Source organism: Hemiscyllium ocellatum, chromosome 31 (assembly GCF_020745735.1).
Source record: "Hemiscyllium ocellatum isolate sHemOce1 chromosome 31, sHemOce1.pat.X.cur, whole genome shotgun sequence".
Classification (NCBI taxonomy): domain Eukaryota; kingdom Metazoa; phylum Chordata; class Chondrichthyes; order Orectolobiformes; family Hemiscylliidae; genus Hemiscyllium; species Hemiscyllium ocellatum.
This window is the reverse complement of record NC_083431.1, coordinates 16,621,895-16,643,150: the sequence shown is the minus strand read 5'-3', so window position 1 is coordinate 16,643,150 and position 21,256 is coordinate 16,621,895. Positions and strand designations below refer to the sequence as shown.

General features: G+C 40.8%; 1 protein-coding gene across 3 annotated transcripts in view; it reads right to left on the bottom strand.

Annotated features, from left to right (window-relative positions):
- Nucleotides 1-1,248: 1,248 nt before the first annotated feature.
- heatr6 (HEAT repeat containing 6) overlaps nt 1,249-21,256 on the bottom strand; it is a 74,221-nt gene continuing 54,213 nt past the window's right edge. For all 3 annotated transcript variants that reach the window (XM_060847733.1, XM_060847734.1, XM_060847735.1), the window contains 8 exons: nt 21,059-21,181; nt 19,220-19,306; nt 17,722-17,856; nt 16,302-16,424; nt 13,866-13,990; nt 11,808-11,904; nt 7,117-7,321; nt 1,249-3,834 (listed from right to left, as the gene is read on the bottom strand). In XM_060847733.1, the coding sequence (XP_060703716.1) occupies nt 3,275-3,834; nt 7,117-7,321; nt 11,808-11,904; nt 13,866-13,990; nt 16,302-16,424; nt 17,722-17,856; nt 19,220-19,306; nt 21,059-21,181 (1,455 nt within the window). In that variant the 3' untranslated portion in view covers nt 1,249-3,274. The remainder of the gene's footprint in view (nt 3,835-7,116; nt 7,322-11,807; nt 11,905-13,865; nt 13,991-16,301; nt 16,425-17,721; nt 17,857-19,219; nt 19,307-21,058; nt 21,182-21,256) is intronic.

Genomic DNA, 21,256 nt, shown 5'->3' with positions numbered 1-21,256 from the left:
AGAAGATGGGATTACAAATCAAACTGAAATAGGCCAAGTTAAAAATCACACAACACTAGGTTATAATCCAACATGTTTATTTGGAAACACTAGCTTTCGGACTGCCACTCCTTCATCAGGTGGTTGTACTCCACAGCTACCTGATGAAGGAGCTGCGCTTCAAAAGCTAGTGCTTCAAAATAAACCTGTTTCACTATAACCTGGTGCTGTGTGATTTTTAAACTTTGTACAGCCCAGTCCAACACCGGCATCTCCTAATCACAAAATAGACCATAAACTATTAGCTACACTTCAGAAGATGAAATTACCCAGAATTATGCTCAGAATTCAGTGCTTCAGATTAGGAATCAGAAAACATGTACAGGGAAAACAGCAAGCCACACTCTCAAGAGTGCCAAAAAAATGCTCTTACATTTAATTGGAAGTTGAAGCCTATACATCCCCAGTCTCTGAGAACTTAGCAGCTACTGAAAGGAAGTTGAAAGAGATAAGTCCAAGAACAAGATAAATAATGTGTGCAAATCTGGAAGGATGGCCAGACTATGTACTCAATAGTTTGTTATTACACCTATACTTTGAACAGTATAAGCACCTCATTGTTATTTATGACTTACTAGTCTTCAATGTGAGATTAGTCATACCAAGATCCCTTCAGTTTCATATCCTTCAAATGATTCACCAAGGGCATTTGGAAATTATAAAACGCTGTGGGACAGTGAAACCATAAGTATGGTGGGCAGGTTTCACTCATTTTTATCAAAGAATTGGTTTGAATTTTATTCCTTGTGCTGTAGATTGCCACAAACAAAAGAAACTACTATTACCCTTTTGTTTGCCACCATGAATGTGGGAGTGCCAAGAAATGGATTTATTCAAGGGAAAATCTTCATTACTGTTATTATTCACAATGGATTGAAGTTAACTATTTGCATGTATCAGAGCAGATGCAGTTATTTAAAAATGATCCACAATATCTCTGCATTCCAAAAAGGCCTAGCTATCTTTATCAGGATATAATGTAGCTTAGAGGAGTGATGGTGTTCCCACATATCTGTTGCTCTTGATCTTCTAGGTAATAGAGGCATCCCTTTTCTCAACAGCAGTTTGGATCTGGCACTGAGTTGACTGGGACATCCAGGTATGTCAGTCAGCTTACTGAATGTATACGCGATGACAGAAAAACAAGACATTAGAAGCATTGATAATCTTTTTAATTTAAACATTCAAAATAAATTATGTATGGGTTAAATCAGAGGCTAAAATATGAACAAATTTTCAAAAATCATCCCAACGTGAAATTTATCATCGCAGCAGAGACATTTGATGTTCCACAAATAAAAATATTGGCTTTATGGCCAGAGATGGTGTTTCGCATTATTTATTGTTAGTACGTTGTTAAAAACCCAATTACACCTCATTCAACAAGATGCAATTTTTTCCAAGCTTTTTGTTTTGTACAGTGAGACCAGAAGTGTAAATAAGAGTGGAAGATCTCATCAATTCACTGATTCTTTATGGATCGTACTCTGGGCAAACTCTGCTCTGCATCTTCTTCAAAGCATAGAATGACTGATTTTGTGTGTGTGTGTGTGTGTGTGTGTGTGTGTGTGTGTGTGTCCAAAACTGCTCTTTCAGCGTAGTAATGACAGCGAATTCTAACTGTTTCACTGTCATTCCCACAAAATCAGGATCACTGTTTAACATGGTAAAGCCTAAACTTAGCACTTGCATGGCTTTGCCCAATTCTTTAGTTGGCGTTGGGGTGACTGTTGCTCTGCATTATTTCTGGCTGTCTGTGGAGTGGCAAGCAGCTCTTAGGCAGGGGATGGGGAAAAAGGCACAAGTTTTATGAGAAAAATCACATTCTATCAATTCAGAGCAAGTGCCAAAGAAATGTCTTTGCTCCTTCTGGGTCACAAGTGTTTGAAAGCATGTACCTCTGTGTGAAAAGGTTTCTTCACCTTGACTCCAAGTCCAACAAAATATCTTACTCTGTGAAAATTCTTTCTGGTCTCAGTCCTATCCCCTGACATTTCAGCAGCTGGAAATCCCAAGAATGCAACCGAGTGGAAGCCAGGAGTTGAAGATGGGGATTGATCGATCATTGCGAGGATCCGCCAATGGCGTCAGCATGAATTTTGCAATACTAATTTTGGATTGCAAATGTGAAGTGGGATCAATAATCCTCAGCGCATGCAAAAATCAAAAAGTGAAATCCCGAGTAGCTGTGGCGTTCCCTATGAAAGCCCAAATCCCTTTGCATCATGTCAATCAAGTTTTAGCAGATCACAGCCCTGGGGGAAGTCTATTTAAATACACAGCATTTGTGACATCAGCCGGCTGGGGTCAGAAACAGGAATGGAGCTGGAAATGCATCCCTGGAGCATAAACAGGATGCCAGGGCAAAAGAGTTCACCACATCCATCCATAACTCATTCTCTCTTCCCCTTTGTGTGAAACCGTCTTAAATGTTACTCCCTGTTGGTCTGATCAATATCACAATACACTGAAAAATGCAATGACTCCAGCTTTCTGTAATACTTGGCTGATGATGGTGAGGGAGTGTGTGGGTGGAAATGGTGTGATGGTGCTACAGGTTTAAAAAAACAATTACATATAGAAATACTTCTCTGACCGACAGCCTGAGAGGAATCAGAACAGTCATTAGATACATAATGAAAATATTCCACTCCACAGCTCTGCCACCCACTTGCACTGAATACATTGTGGCATCTCAATGGCATTTCAGTGTATTTAATATTCCACCCACACGTCAACAACAAAAAAATTGTCAAACAGAGGATGTCAGTGCTGATGATCATTGCCCTTTCTAGCTCAGGCATCCTGTGTCACCATCGGGCACTCCTACACCAGGTTGGACACAAAGTGACGTACTCTGTATTCGGTTTATAAATTAAAAAGAATGGCCTCTAATTGCATCAGTGTGACATTTTTCAGCCTCTCTGGAAGAGTCTGTTGGAGAATTTGGGGCAGTTTTGACACGCTCAGGGTTCCTGTCCACTGGAACCTGGATTGAAACGATACAAAAATGCCTCCATACCCACAGAGAAAATGGACTTTCAACTTATTGATGTTCACCAAGTGTGACCTTATAGTCCCAGAGGAGGGTCGGGAGCGTCTAATGCAATGGAGTCTCCCACGTGCCAGGGCACCCCACCTCCATCTTTTAAGAAGCAATTATAAAAGCAAAACAGACAGAGCTGTTGTAATGTTCAAAAGCATTGGACATTCAGCAAGAAGTGGGCAGAACACTTCACTCCTGACTATCTTTCAGACCACTCTGTAGGGCTGTGGATTCTGCGCAATGTTTCAGGATTTCATCCAGGTATTTGGCCACCCGCTCTCTCTCCTCCAACGGCACCTCCTGAAGGCTGCGTAGGTGCTGAAAGGCCTTTTGCAACATCCTGACCCTATCCTGTGGGTCTGTCGGAGTTTCATCAGCCTCCGTCCCTGAAGTGAGAAAGCGCTGAACAAAGGTTCGGATTAAGTCACCTTTCTCGGAAATGGATTTGCTGATGCAGGGGTGGTCTTCAGCGTTGATGAGGTGGAGAAGGTGCAGCAGTGTCTGGCAGATCTGAGTTCTCAGACTGGCACAGTACTTGAACTCCAGGAAGTCTTCGGTCTCTTCACTCTTTTCCAAGGCCAGCACCAGTGCGTTCCAAATCTCGCTGAACTGTTTGCTGTCCCCATAACGTTCACGGCTGTCGGGGACGGAGAGGGCCATGGCTGATTTGATGCGCACTTTGAAGTTTTTGCAGGTTTTCACCACCGAGGTCAAGGCACTGAAAGCCTGAGCTGCCCAGGGAGCGGAGTCTGTAAGGAACAGTCACAATGAGAAACACCGAGCTCCACTTTCACTTCACTGTAACACTGAAACTATTCGGTAGAAAACATCTTTGGACAGTCTACAGTCTGGGCTCCAAAACTGCTAAACTCCACACTTTAACCCCAGCGCCCTGACATTTTACTCAAGCTCATAATACCCTAAATTGCTGCAAAGCAGGGTGATGACATGTGGGTCTTCACCCACTATTCCCCCATCCTGCACAATGGCCAGGTGTTGATGGAAACACAGCAGTTAGCATGTGCGAGAATAGTGGTTTCTGCAAACTACTAGTTCACTACTATTAAACAGGCTGTTTTTCATTTCTCTATAGATATTGGTCTTGCATTCAGTTACCCAGTTTAACTGGAGTATAAGGGACAGGGGATCCTGTGGGGCCATTTTGCGAGGTCACCTTATTGCGGTTTATAAAATTATGATTTGGAGATGCCAGTGTTGGACTGGGGTGTACAAAGTTAAAAACCACACAACGCCAGGTTACAGTCCAACAGGTTTAATTGGAAACACTAGCTTTCAGAGCGCTGTGCCTTAATCAGGTGGTTACTGAAGGAGCAGCACTCTGAAAGCTAGTGTTTCCAAATAAACCTGTTGGACTATAGCCTGGTGTTGTGTGATTTTTAACTTTATAAAGTTATGAGGGGCATAGACGAGGTGAATAGCAATGGTCTTTTCAATAGGATGGGGGGGGGGGGGGTTGTGGAGTTCAAACTACAGGGCATATCTTTAATGGTGAGAGGAGAAAGATTTAAAAGGAACCTGAAAGACAAGTTTTTCCACACGGAGAGTGGGGTTTGGATGTGGAATGACCTGTCATAGTAAGTAGTAGATGCAGTGATAGTAACAACATTCGAAGGACGCCTGGATAGGTACATGAATATGAAAGGTTTAGAGGGATGAGAGTCAAACTAGGTAAGTAGGACTAGATTAGTTTGGGAAACTTGGTTGGCATGGACGAGTTGGACCAAAGGGTCTGTTTCTGTGCTGTACAGCTCTATGACTCTGATTGTCCCTCGACTGGCTGGGTTGTGAATGGAGGTCCAATCACCAACATTCCTTGCAAGTGACCAGGCAGGTTCTGACATTTAGGCTCATAGCTCCTTGAAAGTAGAATCACAGGTATATAGGACAGTGAAGGTGGCGTTTGGTATGCTTTCCTTTATTGGTCACTGTATTGAGTACATGAGTTGGGGGATCATGTTGCGACTGTACAGGACATTGGTTAGGCCACTTTTGTAATATTGAGTGCAATTCTGGTCTCCTTCCTATTGGAAGGATTTTGTGAAATTTGAAAGGGCTCAGAAAAGATTTACAAAGACGTTGCCAGGGTTGGAGGATTTGATTAAGAGGGAGAGGCTGAATAGGCCGGGGCTGATTTCCCTGGAGTGTCGGAGGCTGAGGGGTGACTTTATAGAGGTTTATAAAATTATGAGGGGCATGGATAGGGTAAATAGGCAAAGTCTTTTCCCTGGGGTGGGGGAGTCCAGAACTAGAAGGCATAGGATTAGGGTGAGAGGGGAAAGATATAAAGGAGATTTAGGGAGCAAATGTTTCACACAGAGGGTGGTGCATGTATAGAATGGGCTGCCAGAGGAATTGGTGGAGACTGCTACAATTGCAACATTTAAAAGGCATTTGGATGGGTATATGAATAGGAAGGGTTTGGGGGGATATGGGCCGGGTGCTGGCAGGTGGGACTAGATTGGGTAGGGATATCTGGTCGGCATGGATGAGTTGGACCGAAGGGTCTGTTTCCGTGCTGTACATCTCTATGACTCTTAATAAAAAGTCATCTCAAACAGGAAAGCCTGCTGATTCCGATGGCACCACTAGGTGGCGGAGCTTGTGCTTGCTAACTCCCAACAGGAAAGGAAGACCATTTAGTTTGGAAGATGCTGTAGAAATTATCTCTGAAAGTTCCACCACTCAGAACCAAAATTAAATGTTTTCCATGGTGCAGTTTGAACCAGAATGTCATCAAATCCACTTGGAGAATATATGAGGACTGTGGGCATACCCACCCCAAAACTTCCCAAACCATCTCTGAAAATTCAATTGTGGGGGACAATCAGAGAAAAGTCTCATAGGATCCCTAAAGTGCAGATAGAGGCCATTCAGCCCATTGAGCTTTAATTCTACTTCTGTGAAAGTTCAAATAACCCACATATCAAGACAAATACAGAAGGTCTTGTTACTTAGTAACTGCATCACCTAATAATTGTCCTCGTGAGGACGAAAAAGGAGCTCCTGAAAACCAAAATGAAGATCTCAAGAAAATCAGGAGAATATTTAACCACAAGGTGTATGCCCTGGATAGAATTTTAGAATGGTGACAGCAGTTAATAGAGTCATTTGGCCCATTGTGCCCACTTCAACAGGAAAACTGGGCAGTAGTCCCTATTCTTTGAATCACTGATGGCCATGTAAACTACCTGAAAATTCATATGAGGCACTTGATTAATGTTTCGTGTGAAGATCATCACCTCTGACAGTGAAAGTCCTTACTGAGGTTAAAGTATCGGCACAAATTCTAGAGTGTGGTTTTTACCCATGGTGTTCTAATTCAGAGGTAGAAGTGTTGCCAACTGAGTTTTAAAGCTCCAAAGCTAACATCTTCACCTTCAAAACATTGTAGGGCAGAAAAATTATTTTGAAATAAAACACTTACATCTGGTCCCTTCAGTCAGAAAATGGTCTGACACAATTGACATGGCATCTGAAAATACGTTAAAAAAAAACCTAGGAGGATCCCAGGTTTAAACCCCTAGTCTGTGATGAGTTTGGTCATCTCATTCAAGCCAGAGATTGTAATATTACAATCAACCACAAGTGTTCTTGACCAAAGATGGAGACAGGTGACACCATGATTAAAGAAAGGCATTCAGCAGCTGCAAGGACAGGACAAAACCTCAGGGATCATCCTATCCACAGTCAAACCAAAACAAACACAAGGAAGTATCAGATGTAAAGAGTTAAAACAGTTAAAGAGCTCCATGCACCAAACTCGTGCTGGGAATGCACTGCCAGGGGAGGTGATGGTAGCAGAGACAATAGCTGCAATGAAGAAATACTGGACAAATACATGAATAGGAAGGGAATAGAGGGTTAAAGATCCTGTAAGTGAAGACAGTTTCAGTGTGGAAGGGCAAAATGTGTCGGTGCAGGCTTGGAGGGACAAAGGGCCTGTTCCTGTGCTGTACTGGTCTTTGTTCTAACAAATCCCAAAGCTGAAAGAGATCAATATAAATACATACCGAGTGGAATAGCTGGATTTTTGAACATATTCCCCAATGCGTAGCATGCATTCCACCGCACCTTCATGGTGGCCTCGCTCTGAACAGTGCGGATTAAAGCCTGGATTGACTCCTCAATGCTGGCCTTGAACTGGGGTTTGGAGATGTGGTGAGGCTGCAGGAAGTGCAGCAGATTTCCTAGAGCTCGCACAGCATTGCTCTTCACCTGCAACACAGAAACCCTGTTGGGATCAGGCCGAACTAAAAGAAACAAAACAAGGCATGGTGGGACTGAGTACTTTGGTCCTGTGCCACAGAACATTAGGATGGAGTTCTGTCATGTGAAGACTGTGATCAGAGCTCTCCACAGAGAAAAGAGAGATGGAAAGAATATCGAACAGAAATCCCATCACCTGACCATTCTCAGACTGCATTGTCATGCGATCTCGGAGCAGAGATTAGTTGCAGTCGAGCGTAAAGTTACTGATGTGTTACTTCCCCTCGGATACAATGCAAGACTTTTAATTTTGCAGAACTATGGGACTTGAGCAGCACAATAGCTCAGTGTTTAGCACTGCTGCCTCACAGCGTCAGAGACCCGAGTTCAATTCCGGCCTCAGGCGACTGTGTGGAGTTTGCACATTCTCCCTGTGTCTGTGTGGATTTCGCCCACAGTCCAACGATGTGGAGTTTAGCTGCACTGACCAAGGTAAATTGCCTATAGTGATCAGGGATATTTGGGTGGGTTTAATAGAGTCAGTGTGGACTCATTCGGCCGAAAGGCCTGTTTCCACACTCCAGGGATTCTATGAAATGACTATTCATGCAGTCAGTGTAGAAATATCACCTCATGACAAATTCCACATTCCCTATTGTGAACTATTTAGTGGTAACCTATAGGAAAGGAGAGAAAACACCCTCCAGAGTTTGTTCAGGATTTCATTGGAGTGAGCAGCTGAGTTTAGCAACAAGCCTGAATCACCAACTAAAAGCTAAACCTTCCAATATGTACAGGTACACCTGCAATCACAGGTATAAAGTGGGATTCATTCCTTAAAACCTGCCATGCATTTAATTAATAGATACTTGTTTAGATGGTTATGAGTTGTCCTATAAGGAACAGCAGTAAGAAAAGGCAGGTTGCAACTGAGCAGTTAATTCTAAATGACCTGCAATGAAAAGACAAATGTCAGTTCAATACTCATATAGTCTCCGCAGCACCAATGACAATCTGAAAAATTAATCTCTTATGAAGTAATCTCCATGGAGACTTGGAGTAATTTTATTTGCTAAAAGAGCAAAATTCCCCTGAACCTTTGAATATTTGAGTCATTTTGCTGATATTATCTGAGATTGCTACAGAATTTTCTTCCCTTTATTTCAGACATTCAAGTGTTTTCACTTTAGAATTTGAGACTTTCCCCTCCCCCTCCACCCACTGAGAATCTTACACTCCTTTTCAGGATTTTCCTGCATAAATAACTTTCAGAATTATTGTCCTAAAAAAGCAGTACTGGAATTTCCCCAGTTTCATCTCTTCTGTTATAGAGATACTCTGAGTATTTAAACTACATTATAATTGCCTACATTCTAAACACATATTGGCTGTTGGATATAGACATCAGAGAAACATATTGAACAGTGACCAGAGGTGATCAAATGACTACAGTTGATTCCATATTCTTTAAATCTGCAGTGAGATACAGAAGAGAAGACAGCCTTTTATGCTCTTACTTTGGCATTTCATCCCATACAGCAGCTGTAGCTGGGAAGAATAAATTGCATCTCAAATTTATTTACCAATTGGTTTGCATGACAGGGATAGAAATATAAGTCTTTGATTGAAGTCATATGAAATATCTGCATCACACCTCATGACACTGACATTAATAATGCTGGTGTGGACACCAGTTTGATTTCCTATTGACTGTAATATAAATGTTATTCACTAACTAAAACCAGTCAAGAATATTGTTTGCAGGTAGCATGGGAACTGGTTAAAATGCTCAGCTTTTGTACGTTTAGCCTACACTGTCCCTTTATGACCGACAACCTCCCAGCAAGAGACTGAAACCACTCAAAATTGATTATGGAGAAAACATTTGGTAGGTTGGGAGTTTTTATAAATCTCTGGTTCTTGCCCAGGTTGAAGACAGGTTTCCAAGAACAGAAAAAAAGTAGCAAATTACTGACTGCATTTCTTTTTTTCTAGCACGTTAACACTTTGACAATGCAAGACTTTTACCTATATCCGCTAGTCAACCTGCTTTGACATTCCAGACACACAATCTATGTGAACTTAATCTTCAGAAAGGAGCAGGTTACAGGGTGGCTTAGATTTACATGCTATGATTCAAATATATAGTACAATTCTCATTTTAAGTAACATACTTTATCCTTGTTTGCATATAATTCATAATTAATTTATTTGTCTACATTCACATTGGAAATGTAAACTTGTTATACTGTTGCTAGGTACAAAAGTAACATGCTATAGCACTGTTACTTTCAGGAGGCTGTAATTACAATGTGATAAATTTACATTTATGTTGACAGTTTCGTTATAAACATGGACACAGTTAACGATGGCAGTATACGCAGATGTAAAAAATATATTAAAAGATGCATATATATAACTATCAGATCTCCTGGATCAAATGTGTTGCTGTAATGTATGGTGGCAATCTACTGATTATTCCCAGCACCATGTGTGAACACAGAAACAGAAGGAGCAGCAAATGAACAGATGATAGAGAGATGGTGCAGGAGGAAGGGCTTTCGATTTCAGAGATCTTGGGAGCAGTTCTGTGATGGGGGGGGGGGGTCTGTATAAGGAGGTCAGGTTACAGCTTAGCAGGACTGGGATCAATCTCCTCACAGGGAGATTTGCTACTCTTGTTAGGGAGGACTTAAACAAGCTTCAAGACCAAAAAGTAGAAAGTGCTGGAGAAACTCAGCAGGTCTGGTAGCTTCTGTGGAGAGAAAAACAGGTTAACATTTCAAGTCCAGTTCTGATGAAAGGTCACTCAACATGAAACACTGACTCTGTTTGTCTCTCCACAGATGCAGTGAGATTGGAGTTTCTACAGTACTTGCTGTTTTTGTTTCAGATCTCCAGTATCTACAATTCCTTGTTTCAGTTTAATTTAGCTTGGCAATGAGATGGGAACTGGAGAATGAATTCAGACAGAAGAAAAGCAAAGCTGGTAATGGTAGGAAAAAAAGTTCAAAGTGAGATTGAAAGCCAGCAGAAACAAAGGCAAAATCAAATATAGAAAAACACTTTAAAACTTAAAATTTAAATTAAAGGCACTCTGTCTGAATTAATTTAGCATTTGCAACAAGGCAATTGAATTGACCCCACAAGTAGAAGTAAATAGGTACAGTATAATTTAATTGCCATTTCAGAGATAATGCCGCAGTCCAACCAAGCCAGGAACTGAATATTCAAGGGTGTTTAACATTTAGGAAGAACAGACAAATGGAAAAGAAGCTGGAATAGTGCTTTTAGTATAGGATGTGATCAATTTTTATTAAGAGAATCTTAGATCAGAAGATCAGGGTATAGAATCAATTTCACTGGAGTTAAGAAACAGCAAGAGATAACAAACATTAAAATGAATTGCTTATTGCTTATCAAATGATGGTAGTTATGTAGGATACAATATAAAGCAGCAAGTTAGAGGTGCATCTATGATATATAACGCTGAAACCAAGGGGATTTCAATCTACATATATACAGGTAAATGTATTCAGCACCAATGCCTGAGGATTGAGAGAATTCTAGAACTTGGCAAAGAAGAACTAAGAAAAAAAGAACATTAAATAAGACTTGTGGGAAACCTAAGTATTGACTGTTAAAGCTGTAAAGTAGAACCCATGAGATTGGGGTTAATAGATATGGATGGACTGAAGTTGAGATACTGGACAGAAAACAAGTAGGAAGAAACAGGTCATTACTAAATTGGCAGGCAATGATTAGTGTGATATCGCAGGTTTGAGTGCTTGTGACCCAGCTATTCTTAAACCAAATCAAGGATTTGGATATGGGGACCAAGTGTAATATTTCCAATTCTGCTGATGACGTAACATTATGTGAGTTTTTGAGTACGATATGAGACAATGGTAGGGGTAGAATATCAGGCTGAAGGGGCCAAATGACCTACTCCAGTTTCTACTGCCAATTGTAAAAACAGAATTATTACAGGATGTATTATCAATCTTGTTAAGAGGTGCTATATCCCTTTAAGCAGCAAAGTCTAATTGCAAGGTGAACAGGACCTTGGTTCATTCTGCTTGACTGCTATTCGATCAGAAATGATACCAATATTTAATGTACTCATTACTTTCAGACAGCAGCTGCGAGTCACACAGTATCTTAAGATGATTTTTGCATCCTTAACAAGACACAGCATCTGCAGCACCCTGACCAATCAATTTCAATGCAACATTGGCACATTTCCCATGGCTTAGATTATGGCAATTTGGAGAAAATGCTGCATTCTCACGAAAGAGATAATACAAATTTGTTATGAAGAAAGTAAGTGACAGACTTAACAGGAAGTGCACAATACATAAGATTTCCTTATAGCAGATAGCCAGAGAAAACACAGAAGGGGAGAATCAGAGGATGAGATTGAGAAAGGTACATATATATTTAGAGAGAGGAAACAAAAAGAAAAATAGAAGACTTTCATCCATCAGTCTTGTACCTTGTCTTTATCATTGGATGCATGTGTAGCGGATTTCAACATCTTGAGTAGCAGAACATCTGAAAACTCCTCCTGGAAACCCAGCCCCATGGACTCCCTGAGGAGACAAAAGTTAACGCAAGTGAATCATTTGACCATTCGATCAGAATCTTAAATAACCACCTTCCTGACTATCTAACAACATTTTTACTTCACAAAGCCCTCCAAGAGTGCAGCCTCACTTCATGTTTGTTTTGCTACTTGTATTTCAATCTCCTTTCTACAGCCATTAAATGGACAGTTTTGATACTTGCATTATATATTTGTCTTACTTTAGACATCTAGGGTCTTATAGGATCCTACATGCATGATTTAGTTTTGTCAACGCCCAATTATCTACAAATATCTGTTATTCAAAAAAAAAGGCTGTTTTTTTGTGGTTTCCCTGTCTGAGTCAGGAAACCCAGATTAAACTCCCACCTACTCCAGAGGTGTGCAGTAGCACGTGAACAGGTTGATTAAAACATTTCTTGAACACTACTGGAATTATCTGATATTTGAATAATCTTTCGTTGTGCTTTTAGTTGCACTTCAGAGCCATGCTCTTGATCTTTGAGCATTCGGTGTGGAGGGGTGTGGACAAGTCAGAGGTTCTCCGATGGGTCTGCCCCGGGCCTGGCCGGGGGTGGGGTCATAGCTGCTGAGTGTCTGCCTCTGTTCCATGGCTACATTCATGTTGGGTGTCCTTGGAGCAGGAGCACACAGTGTCCACCAATATTCCTAATACCTCTAGAGAGGGAGGTGGGAGGTGCACAAGGTGGAATGCTTTATCTCCCCTTCTAACTCCATTTTGAGTTAGCTCCCTTCCCATCATCGTTGAAGATTTGCATTGCCTTAACGGACTTAGTAAATTAACCAACTGGAAAACACTGATGATTCACTCGTGATGGTTGACAGAAGCTATAATAATACCACAGGTGACTTGGTTTGGGGAAACAAAATATTCATTTGTATGCAAGAGCACTTCTGGATATAGAAAAAAAAAGGGGCTGTTTTTGTGGCTCTTGCAACACGCAAGTGGTGATGTATTAATCTGGTCCAGAGGTCCTACCTGCTCCAGAGGTGTGTCATAATTTTTGAACAGGGTGATTTCAAGAAAAAGGGTTCTTTTTCCTTGGGCAATTTGATGGCAGGGCAGAAAAAAAAACATTCAGTTGAATGTGATAACACTTCCGAATTAAAAAAAAGGAAACAAAAAGGCTTTTTTATTCAGTAAGGGGAGCTTACTGGGGACAGACCAGACTGGAGTGAAATATGGAAGCAGACAAAAGAGTTTGGGAATGACTTCTACTTCCTGCTTCAATAAACAGATGAGTAGCAGTTTAACACACAATAGGGTGGCTGCAACTTTAGTTGCTTAGGACCTGTATTCTGGAATACCCTCCTTACACCATTGTGTCTCTCTACCTCTATTTTCCTCCTTCAAGATTTAACTCCTGGACCAAACTGCAAGTCATCTAACTCAATAACTTCTCTTGTAGCTCAGCGTTATATTTTGCTTTGTAACATTCCTGTGAAGAACCGGAGGATGTTTTATTATGTAAAAGGTGCTAGATAAGTCATTGTCATTATCTCTGGCAACTTCAACACATTGTCATTGTGCCAAGACTTTAATTTAGATTAGATTCCCTACAGTATGGAAACAGGCCCTTCAGCCCAACAAGTCCACACCAACCCTCTGAAGAGCAACCTACCCATTCCCCTACCCTATATTTACCTCTGACTAACGCACCTAACACTATGGACAATTTAGCACGAGCAATTCATCTGACCTGCATATCTTTGGATTGTGGGGGGGAAACCAGAGCAACTGGAGGAAATCCTCGCAGACACTGGGAGAACGTGCAAATTCCACACAGTCACCCAAGGCTGGAATCGAACCAGAGTCCCTGTCGCTGTGAGGTAGCAGTGCTAAACACTGAGCCACCTAGCTGCCTCAGTTAATTAACAAATCTCAGCAACCCATACCAGCTCAGTACACTTAAAAGATGTAAACATAAGGGAACCACAGAAACGTACATGTTAGCAATTAAGGTGTCCGTGAGATTACCCAATGACCAGGCTGCTTTGGTACGAACATTCAGGGATTTGTCATCCAAGGAGGTCAGGATGGCATTCGCAGTGTCAGCCACAAACATCACATCCTGTTTTGTGAAGAAAGAAAAGTAGAATATAAGTACTCCCTAGGGCAATCATGAAGGAACTTCAAGCTAATAAACCAATACAAATAAAAACGAAAAATCTCTTTTTAAATGAGGAATCTACCGCCATACTGAATTGGTGCCTCTCCTGCCACAATTCCAAGTTTGGAAAGGATACTTGTAGATCTTGTCTAATCAACCTGCGCAGAGATTGAACAACACATCTATGAAGCAGGCGGAACTTGAACACAAGCCTCTCTGGCATACTTGTATATGAGCTAGTTTTGTTTCGTCTGTTATCAGGACTGCCACAGCCTGTCACCTGTAATAACGGATACATTTATACTAGGGATTAGCCACACCAGATAGTAACACTCGTTCCTCAGTGTGTGAAAATTGTAGCTTCAGGTTCTGCAAGCATGGAAGTGAGCCTAACACTTCAGGGCTTTCTGCCTGTGGGAAGGCCATGCTTGTAGAGAGTCCGTCTGTTCGATTAGGTGTTAAACAGGTGTTCCAGCTTTCCTTTAGAGACAAACTCCACAGCACTATTTTGCAGAAGAACTTAAGAATTCTCCTTAACTTGGTATCCTGGCATTCATTTATCCCTCAACTAGTAAGACTAACAAAATTACCTGTTCATTATTACAGAGCCATTGTGTAATCTTGCTGTTCCATTCCCTCCAATTGTTACTACTCCACAAAAGTGCTTCATTGGCTATTACCTCCTTTGAGATGTTTTGAGATGGTGAACAGTTCCACACCATCCTGATTTGGAACTACATCACCATGATCACCATATTAACATCCTGGTACTCTCTTCCTAACAGCACTTTGGGTGTACCTACACCACAAGAACTGCAGCAACTCAAGAAGGCAACTCACCATCACCTTCTCAATGGCAAGTAGGGATGGGCAATAAATGCTGACTTAGTCCAATCCGTCCACATTGCACGAACGAACTTTGGAAATATAGAACTGCGTGTTCTTTCTTCATTTCCTAGCCTCTCAAATTCACTAGGAATTGAGGGTAGGTTATCCAAAATAATTTTGTGGGAAGGGAAAATTTCACTCTACCTAAATCAAAATTTTAGAGGTATGAGAGAAATTGTCCACCCTACTGAAGCATTTTCTTCCCTCCAATAAACTTTGGACAGCAAACTTTCAGCGCAAGTTAGTCAACATCTATTTCTCCAAGCTTGTGAAATACCACATACAACTGCATCCATCAATGACAGCCATGTGGAAAATGCTTTGTTCATTGATTATGGAGGTTCCACAGAAAAGGTTAGTATAGACAAGGAATCAGAGACAAATCTTCAACAAGAGCAGGGAAAAGGAATTACAAATGAAACAAAAAGTGGCAAGAATCTTACTTAATGTTATCGGGGTCAAAGATGAATACAGAAGCCAAAGGTTTGTGCAGATTATTGATTTAACTTCAGCTTAGGTGAGGTGCTGCACCCTGCTGAACAAGTCATAATAGTAACTGCATGACATAAAAGGCAAGGAATAGATCAAATGCAGAAAATTCATCAGGCCATAAACTACATAATTGTAGCAGTGTATATACATAAATCTTAGTAAAACAGTATCTACACTTGCAAAGGTATGCATAGTTCTTTATAATTCCCATTACAATACCTGCATGCGTATGTCAGAAGCACTAGCAGTTTCACATCAAGTAAAGTTAAAAAATCACACAACACCAGGTTATAGTCCAACAGGTTTATTTGGAAGTACTAGCTTTTGCAACACTACTCCTTCATCAGGTAGCTGTCGTTGTGTGGTTTTTAAACTTTGTCCACCCCAGTCAAACATCAGCACCTTCACATCATGACATTAATTAAAACACATTTTAAAGTCCAGGTAATTTATGCTACAAGGGATGTAGAGTAAACAATTGGCAGGGGATGCTTAACAGAGGTCTGTTTTTGGTCCAGGGTTAGATGTTGATCACAAATGGTTAAACATCAGCAGGTATTTTATGTAGAATTCCCATAATGTTCCTAGCCTTGTTCATTTATCAGGTATATTTTTTAAAAATATTTCTCTGTCCCAATTTCCCCCCCTTTTCCTGAAGCAGCACGGTTCCATTGGCTGCCACTATTCCTTCACTCATGCAATTATTATTAATGCGAGCATCTAAATAGCTACATTTGCAGAGTCTTCAAGTTTTTGAAGCAGCAAGTATCAGGCACCAGAAATGATTTTATACCCTTTGGTACCACACAGCCCATCACCAAGTCATGACAAAATCTCTCTGGGTAGTAAAGTAGGCTGTGCACCTAACTGTACAGCTGTAAGATGTACTGACCTGTCGGAGCGAGGGGAAGAGGATGTAAACACCGAGTGCTCGCACAGCAGCTGCCTTGACCAGAGGATGTTCGCTATGATTGAGCCCGAGCAGCATAGTTATGCACAGAATCTGCTTTTCATTCTAACAAAACAATTCCATTGCATTAATATTAAATCCACAGTTAAAGAACTCATTCAGATACAACACTTCCATTCATCTATAAACTTTAACTGCTTCATTAATCCCTTTCACTACTAAATTCTTTCTTTTCTTGTTTCACAGTAAGATAACCAATGTTCTCTTCCCTGGAGATATTGAAGCATGCTGGGGTAACAAACTATACAGACTGCCAGACCACTAACACGTCACCCAAGTGGTCATTCTATATGTGGGATTCTAGACAGTCAGTTGAAAAAGGGTCTTCAATCATCGACAGACTTTTCAAGTGAAGACAATCCTGATCTTCCTCCACCAGTATCAAGAACTAGTTTGTTAATATAGGTCATTAGAGAGTGAACAGGAACGTGATCTTAGCTTCCCTCTCTGGTGCATGTGTCAATGGCTAATCATCATGTGCCCAATGTAGCACTGCCAACTTGGATAGTAAAAAGACCAAGAATGAAAACAGTATCCCTCAGCATATGTTGCTATGCCAAACTGAACAGTACTCATTTATACTTCATTCTATTTCTGGTTATACAGCCATGTTGATCTCTTTGCAGTTTAATGTTGTTAATCTTGCAAATATCAATAACTATACTCATAGTTCTTCCATCTCCAATCTCTCCATAAACTGCTGAGTCCCGTAAAAAAGGGTCCATGAGTTAAATACTCCCAGTTTACTGCCAAGTCCCTCCGGAAATGGACACTGTAACACAAATGATTAATGATAACCAAGTACAGAGTAAAAACCCAGAAATTTACCCGAGTTTTTCCAAAATAGTGCAATATTTTTCATTTCCAATTTTTCAGATTGTATTCATTTTATTTGAAATGTATAGCAGGGTTGGTGTGGATACAATGTTTCTCCTGGCTAGACAAGGCTCAGTTCATGTCTCTCTCCAGGATTTGAAACCCCTTTCAGTGCAGGACTGAATAGGTGCCACATGGTCTTAAATCCTTCAAAAAAAGGCCTTAATTAGCTCTTATCGCTGGTTCAGGTTTAAGAAGTACAGTCAGTCTCCCAATATTCACACCGATATCAGCCCATCAACTCCACCAAATACACATTACCACATTCATTCATCTCGTCCTGTGCAAAACAGTTACTGTACTTACCTTCCTAACAACAATCCTCAGATCAATTTACACATTGGAGAGATGTATTGACAATATAGTTTCCATGTGATTTTATTTTCATTATATTACTCTAATACAATAAGGCCTAAGTACAGTGAGGAAAGAAATATAATCGACTGTGTTTCTCAGTCATTCTTACTGGAAGACTGTTAAAAGCCTCTGGTAAAATTGAAGATATTGCATCGCAGGTGCTAGTCTGGAGTGTCGGATGTTCATCATTTTGTAATGCCCCGGGCAAAGGACCATTCAACATCCTGGACCAGAAGGTCACAACCTGCATTGGAAGAGATGATCCCAACTCAGTACAAAAAAAAATAGACTCAGACAGGGAAAACTTGTACTTGTGCTGAACAGTCTGATGAAAACAGCAGAGTTGGAAAACTACAGCTAATGAGCATCTATTCACAGTAAAATAAAACTTCAGTTGAAGAGGTTTGATCATTTCATATCTCTGATCCGAAGTTGTTCAGGTTCTGTTCAAGGACCAATAACATTGTGTGCTTGTTAGAAGAAAAATCAGATTCTACAATAAAATGGTTGCCGTGGTCTTACCAAAAAATGGAACTGCTTTTTCATGAGAGAGAGAATGAGTGAGAGAGAGAATGAGTGAGAGAGAGAATGAGTGTGTGTATGAGACAGAGTGGGCGAGAGAGCGAGAGCGAGAGAGAGATTACATTTTTGTTTACTCATCAGACATGGGCCTTGCTGGCTTCCCTTGAACTAAGTGGCTTGCTAGGCTATTTCAGAGGACAGTTGACTGTCAACCACAATGCTCTATGTCTGGAGTCACAAGTAGGCCAGACCAGGTGAGGATGGCAGATTTCCTTTCCTGAAGGTTTGGTGATTGGTAGTTTAACCATGAATCCTTCATGGTAACGCCAGCCAGTGGGGGAAATCAAACCCACTGGCATCATTCTGCATCACAAACCAACTGTCCAGCCAACTGAGATAAGCCGACCCTACAACAAAAATACCTCAGTTTTTGTTCTCAATTCACCCTGTGCTGTTGACATTGAGAGTTAAGCCATGCCATTTGAGGGCAGCAGATGGGAACTGCCCCGTGTCAGAGGGTAACATTACTGGAGGCAGGCCCATTCTAAGCTAACCTGGCAGAAACTGTTAGAAAATAAATATTTAGTTCAATCCACGGTTGCTGCTGAGGTAGATGATTAGATGAGCTGAGATAGCCATAGACAGGCAGTAATTGGCAGAAGCAGATTAGAGATAGGAAATTCAACCAGAAAACCCAACACTGAGTATCAAACAGACAGAACCAATCTTGTGGGGAGGATCAGGAACAATCAAATAGCCCTGCAACCATCTCTGAATAATGTGTTAATCCTGACAGCCTGGATCCCATGGACCTTCACCCATTAACAAAAATCAGTAATAATTAAGGAGAACACAGGTCCAGAAAACCCATGCTGTGGGATACTACCATAAATAAAAAACAAAGTTATTTCATAAAAATACATATTAACTGATTCCAATTTCTTCTAATTCTGTTAAATTGTCACAGCAAATTATGAAGACAAATTGACAACAGCAACTCAAAGAGCAGCAAATGATATCAATTATTAAATAAGCGCTTATCCACAGCAATAACTGAATCAGTGAGAGGAAAGTTAATAGCATACCTGACTGACAAGCACTCTGTCACAGAGGGGTATGGGAGAGTCCAGCTTATGTTGCTGGACAATCCCTGAGCCTATCTCCTCCAGCAGCTGAAAAAAAAAACACATTTATCAGAGTTGTATGTTCATAAGACAGGATTAGATGTTTGGATATGGTCCTTGCTGCAGGAGGAGTTGCAGTGTGATGGAGACAGGATCAGAGAGAAACAGTTGGGGACACACAAAGAAAAGAGTATGTAGTGTCCCTCCAAGTCCCTTTTACACTTTAATTTACTCTGAAATCCTGATCGCGACAATTCACTATTCGTCTGCAGTTAATAAGCAGTGGTCATTTTCGAATGCTTCTCCATGGTGTTCCTCAACAATTTGTCTTGATAACTGGCAAAGAACAGCACAATGCTGACTGCAATATAGCACACTTCCAGGAGAATGATCAAATTAAAATTGAATTCTTCCAATCTTAAATCGCCACATACCAGTGCAATCTGCTATCTGCTTTAAGTATTTCATTTTAAATTACAGCAGTGCACAAATAATAGCACCCAGGCTGACAGATACTCCATAGACACATGCAGCACTTCTCTATTGTTCCTGGTAAAAACATGAATATTTTAACTTCATAATGCACATGTTGGATGGAGCTAGCATTGCACTAACTTTAAACAGATATTGGTGAGGGAATTTGAACAACTAGAAGCTGCTTTTAAATTCCCGTCTTCAAGTCAAAAGATTTGGGCATAAAAATACAGCCTTCTTAAATACACTGGACAGACACATCAATATCTGAACTACAAAGGACATAATACTTATAGCACTAAAGATTGCAGAAGACAGGAGGCACTGTTTTCAATGAAAGAATGTGGATTATTGGCTTAGCTAGATCAGGTCTCACCGTTAATCTATTTTTGGTAAATTAACCTCAAACAGAACAGCAAAGGGAGCAACAATTGGCAACAGGAACTCTGCTCCAGGAGCAAACAATGAATTAAATCAGGCAGCAGCCCAACACCTCACAAACTCTGGTGGAAGATATATCTGGTGAAGACAATGACAGATAGATTGGAGATTTCCTCATAGTGCAAACAGCATCTAGGATTACACAGAGGCAGTGGCCAATATGTGAGACATTGACATCAAGAAGTGGAGCGATGCCTTCCAGATAGGAAGGGAAAAAAATGGGAGGAGAAAAGTTAAAAATTGTCGAGCATAATTGAGGAGAAAATAGTCAAATGTTATTTGTACTTCCACCTTCCTTTAGAAAGGGCAGAGTGCACTCAGTAAAACGTTCGAGCTCCATTCAGGTTATATGTCCACACTCCTATTTCATTATGACGCGAGTCTCCGAACAAATAAGTCATGGAGCTGAACTACTGCGAGCCAATTTTTAAAAATTACATGGGATGAGAGCCATATGCTGTTTATAAGGAATCTACATGAAATGAAAATGAACCAGCCCCCCAGCAGTTTGCAATGGGCAGGCACATTGCACAAAGAAACTGCGAATTCATGCAAAGAGGCCACAAAAGGTTTAATGTTGGAAACACAACCTTGGAGTGGGCACATGTTTTTGTGATGTCTGACCAGTAAATACCTAAAACTAATGCCTGCTTCTGAAAAGAAAGTGACACAACCCCTGTGGCATCCTCAGAGATAAACGAGGGAAAAAACAGTGCCTTTTGTTTTAAAGCTGTTTCTCATTGGGTTTCTGACAAAAATTGCAGCAATAGACAGGGAGAACTCCTACAGAAATTCCAGGCAAGGAGTTTCATTTCCTAACTCCATCACCCCAATGAAAAGCACCCAAAACAAAAATGACAAACCTGATTTTAGTGTTCTCCTTACCCTGGCTCCATGCAGTTGAATAGATGGATCTGGCTCCTCCATACATTTACATGCTACTTCTCCCAACTCCAGCAAGTTGGCCTGTGCCATTGTGAAATATCCTTTAACAAGCAACGCCAATACCTAGAGGACACATAATTGAGGAGAAAATAGTCAAATGTCATTTGTACTTCCACCTTCCTTTAGAAAGAGCAGAGT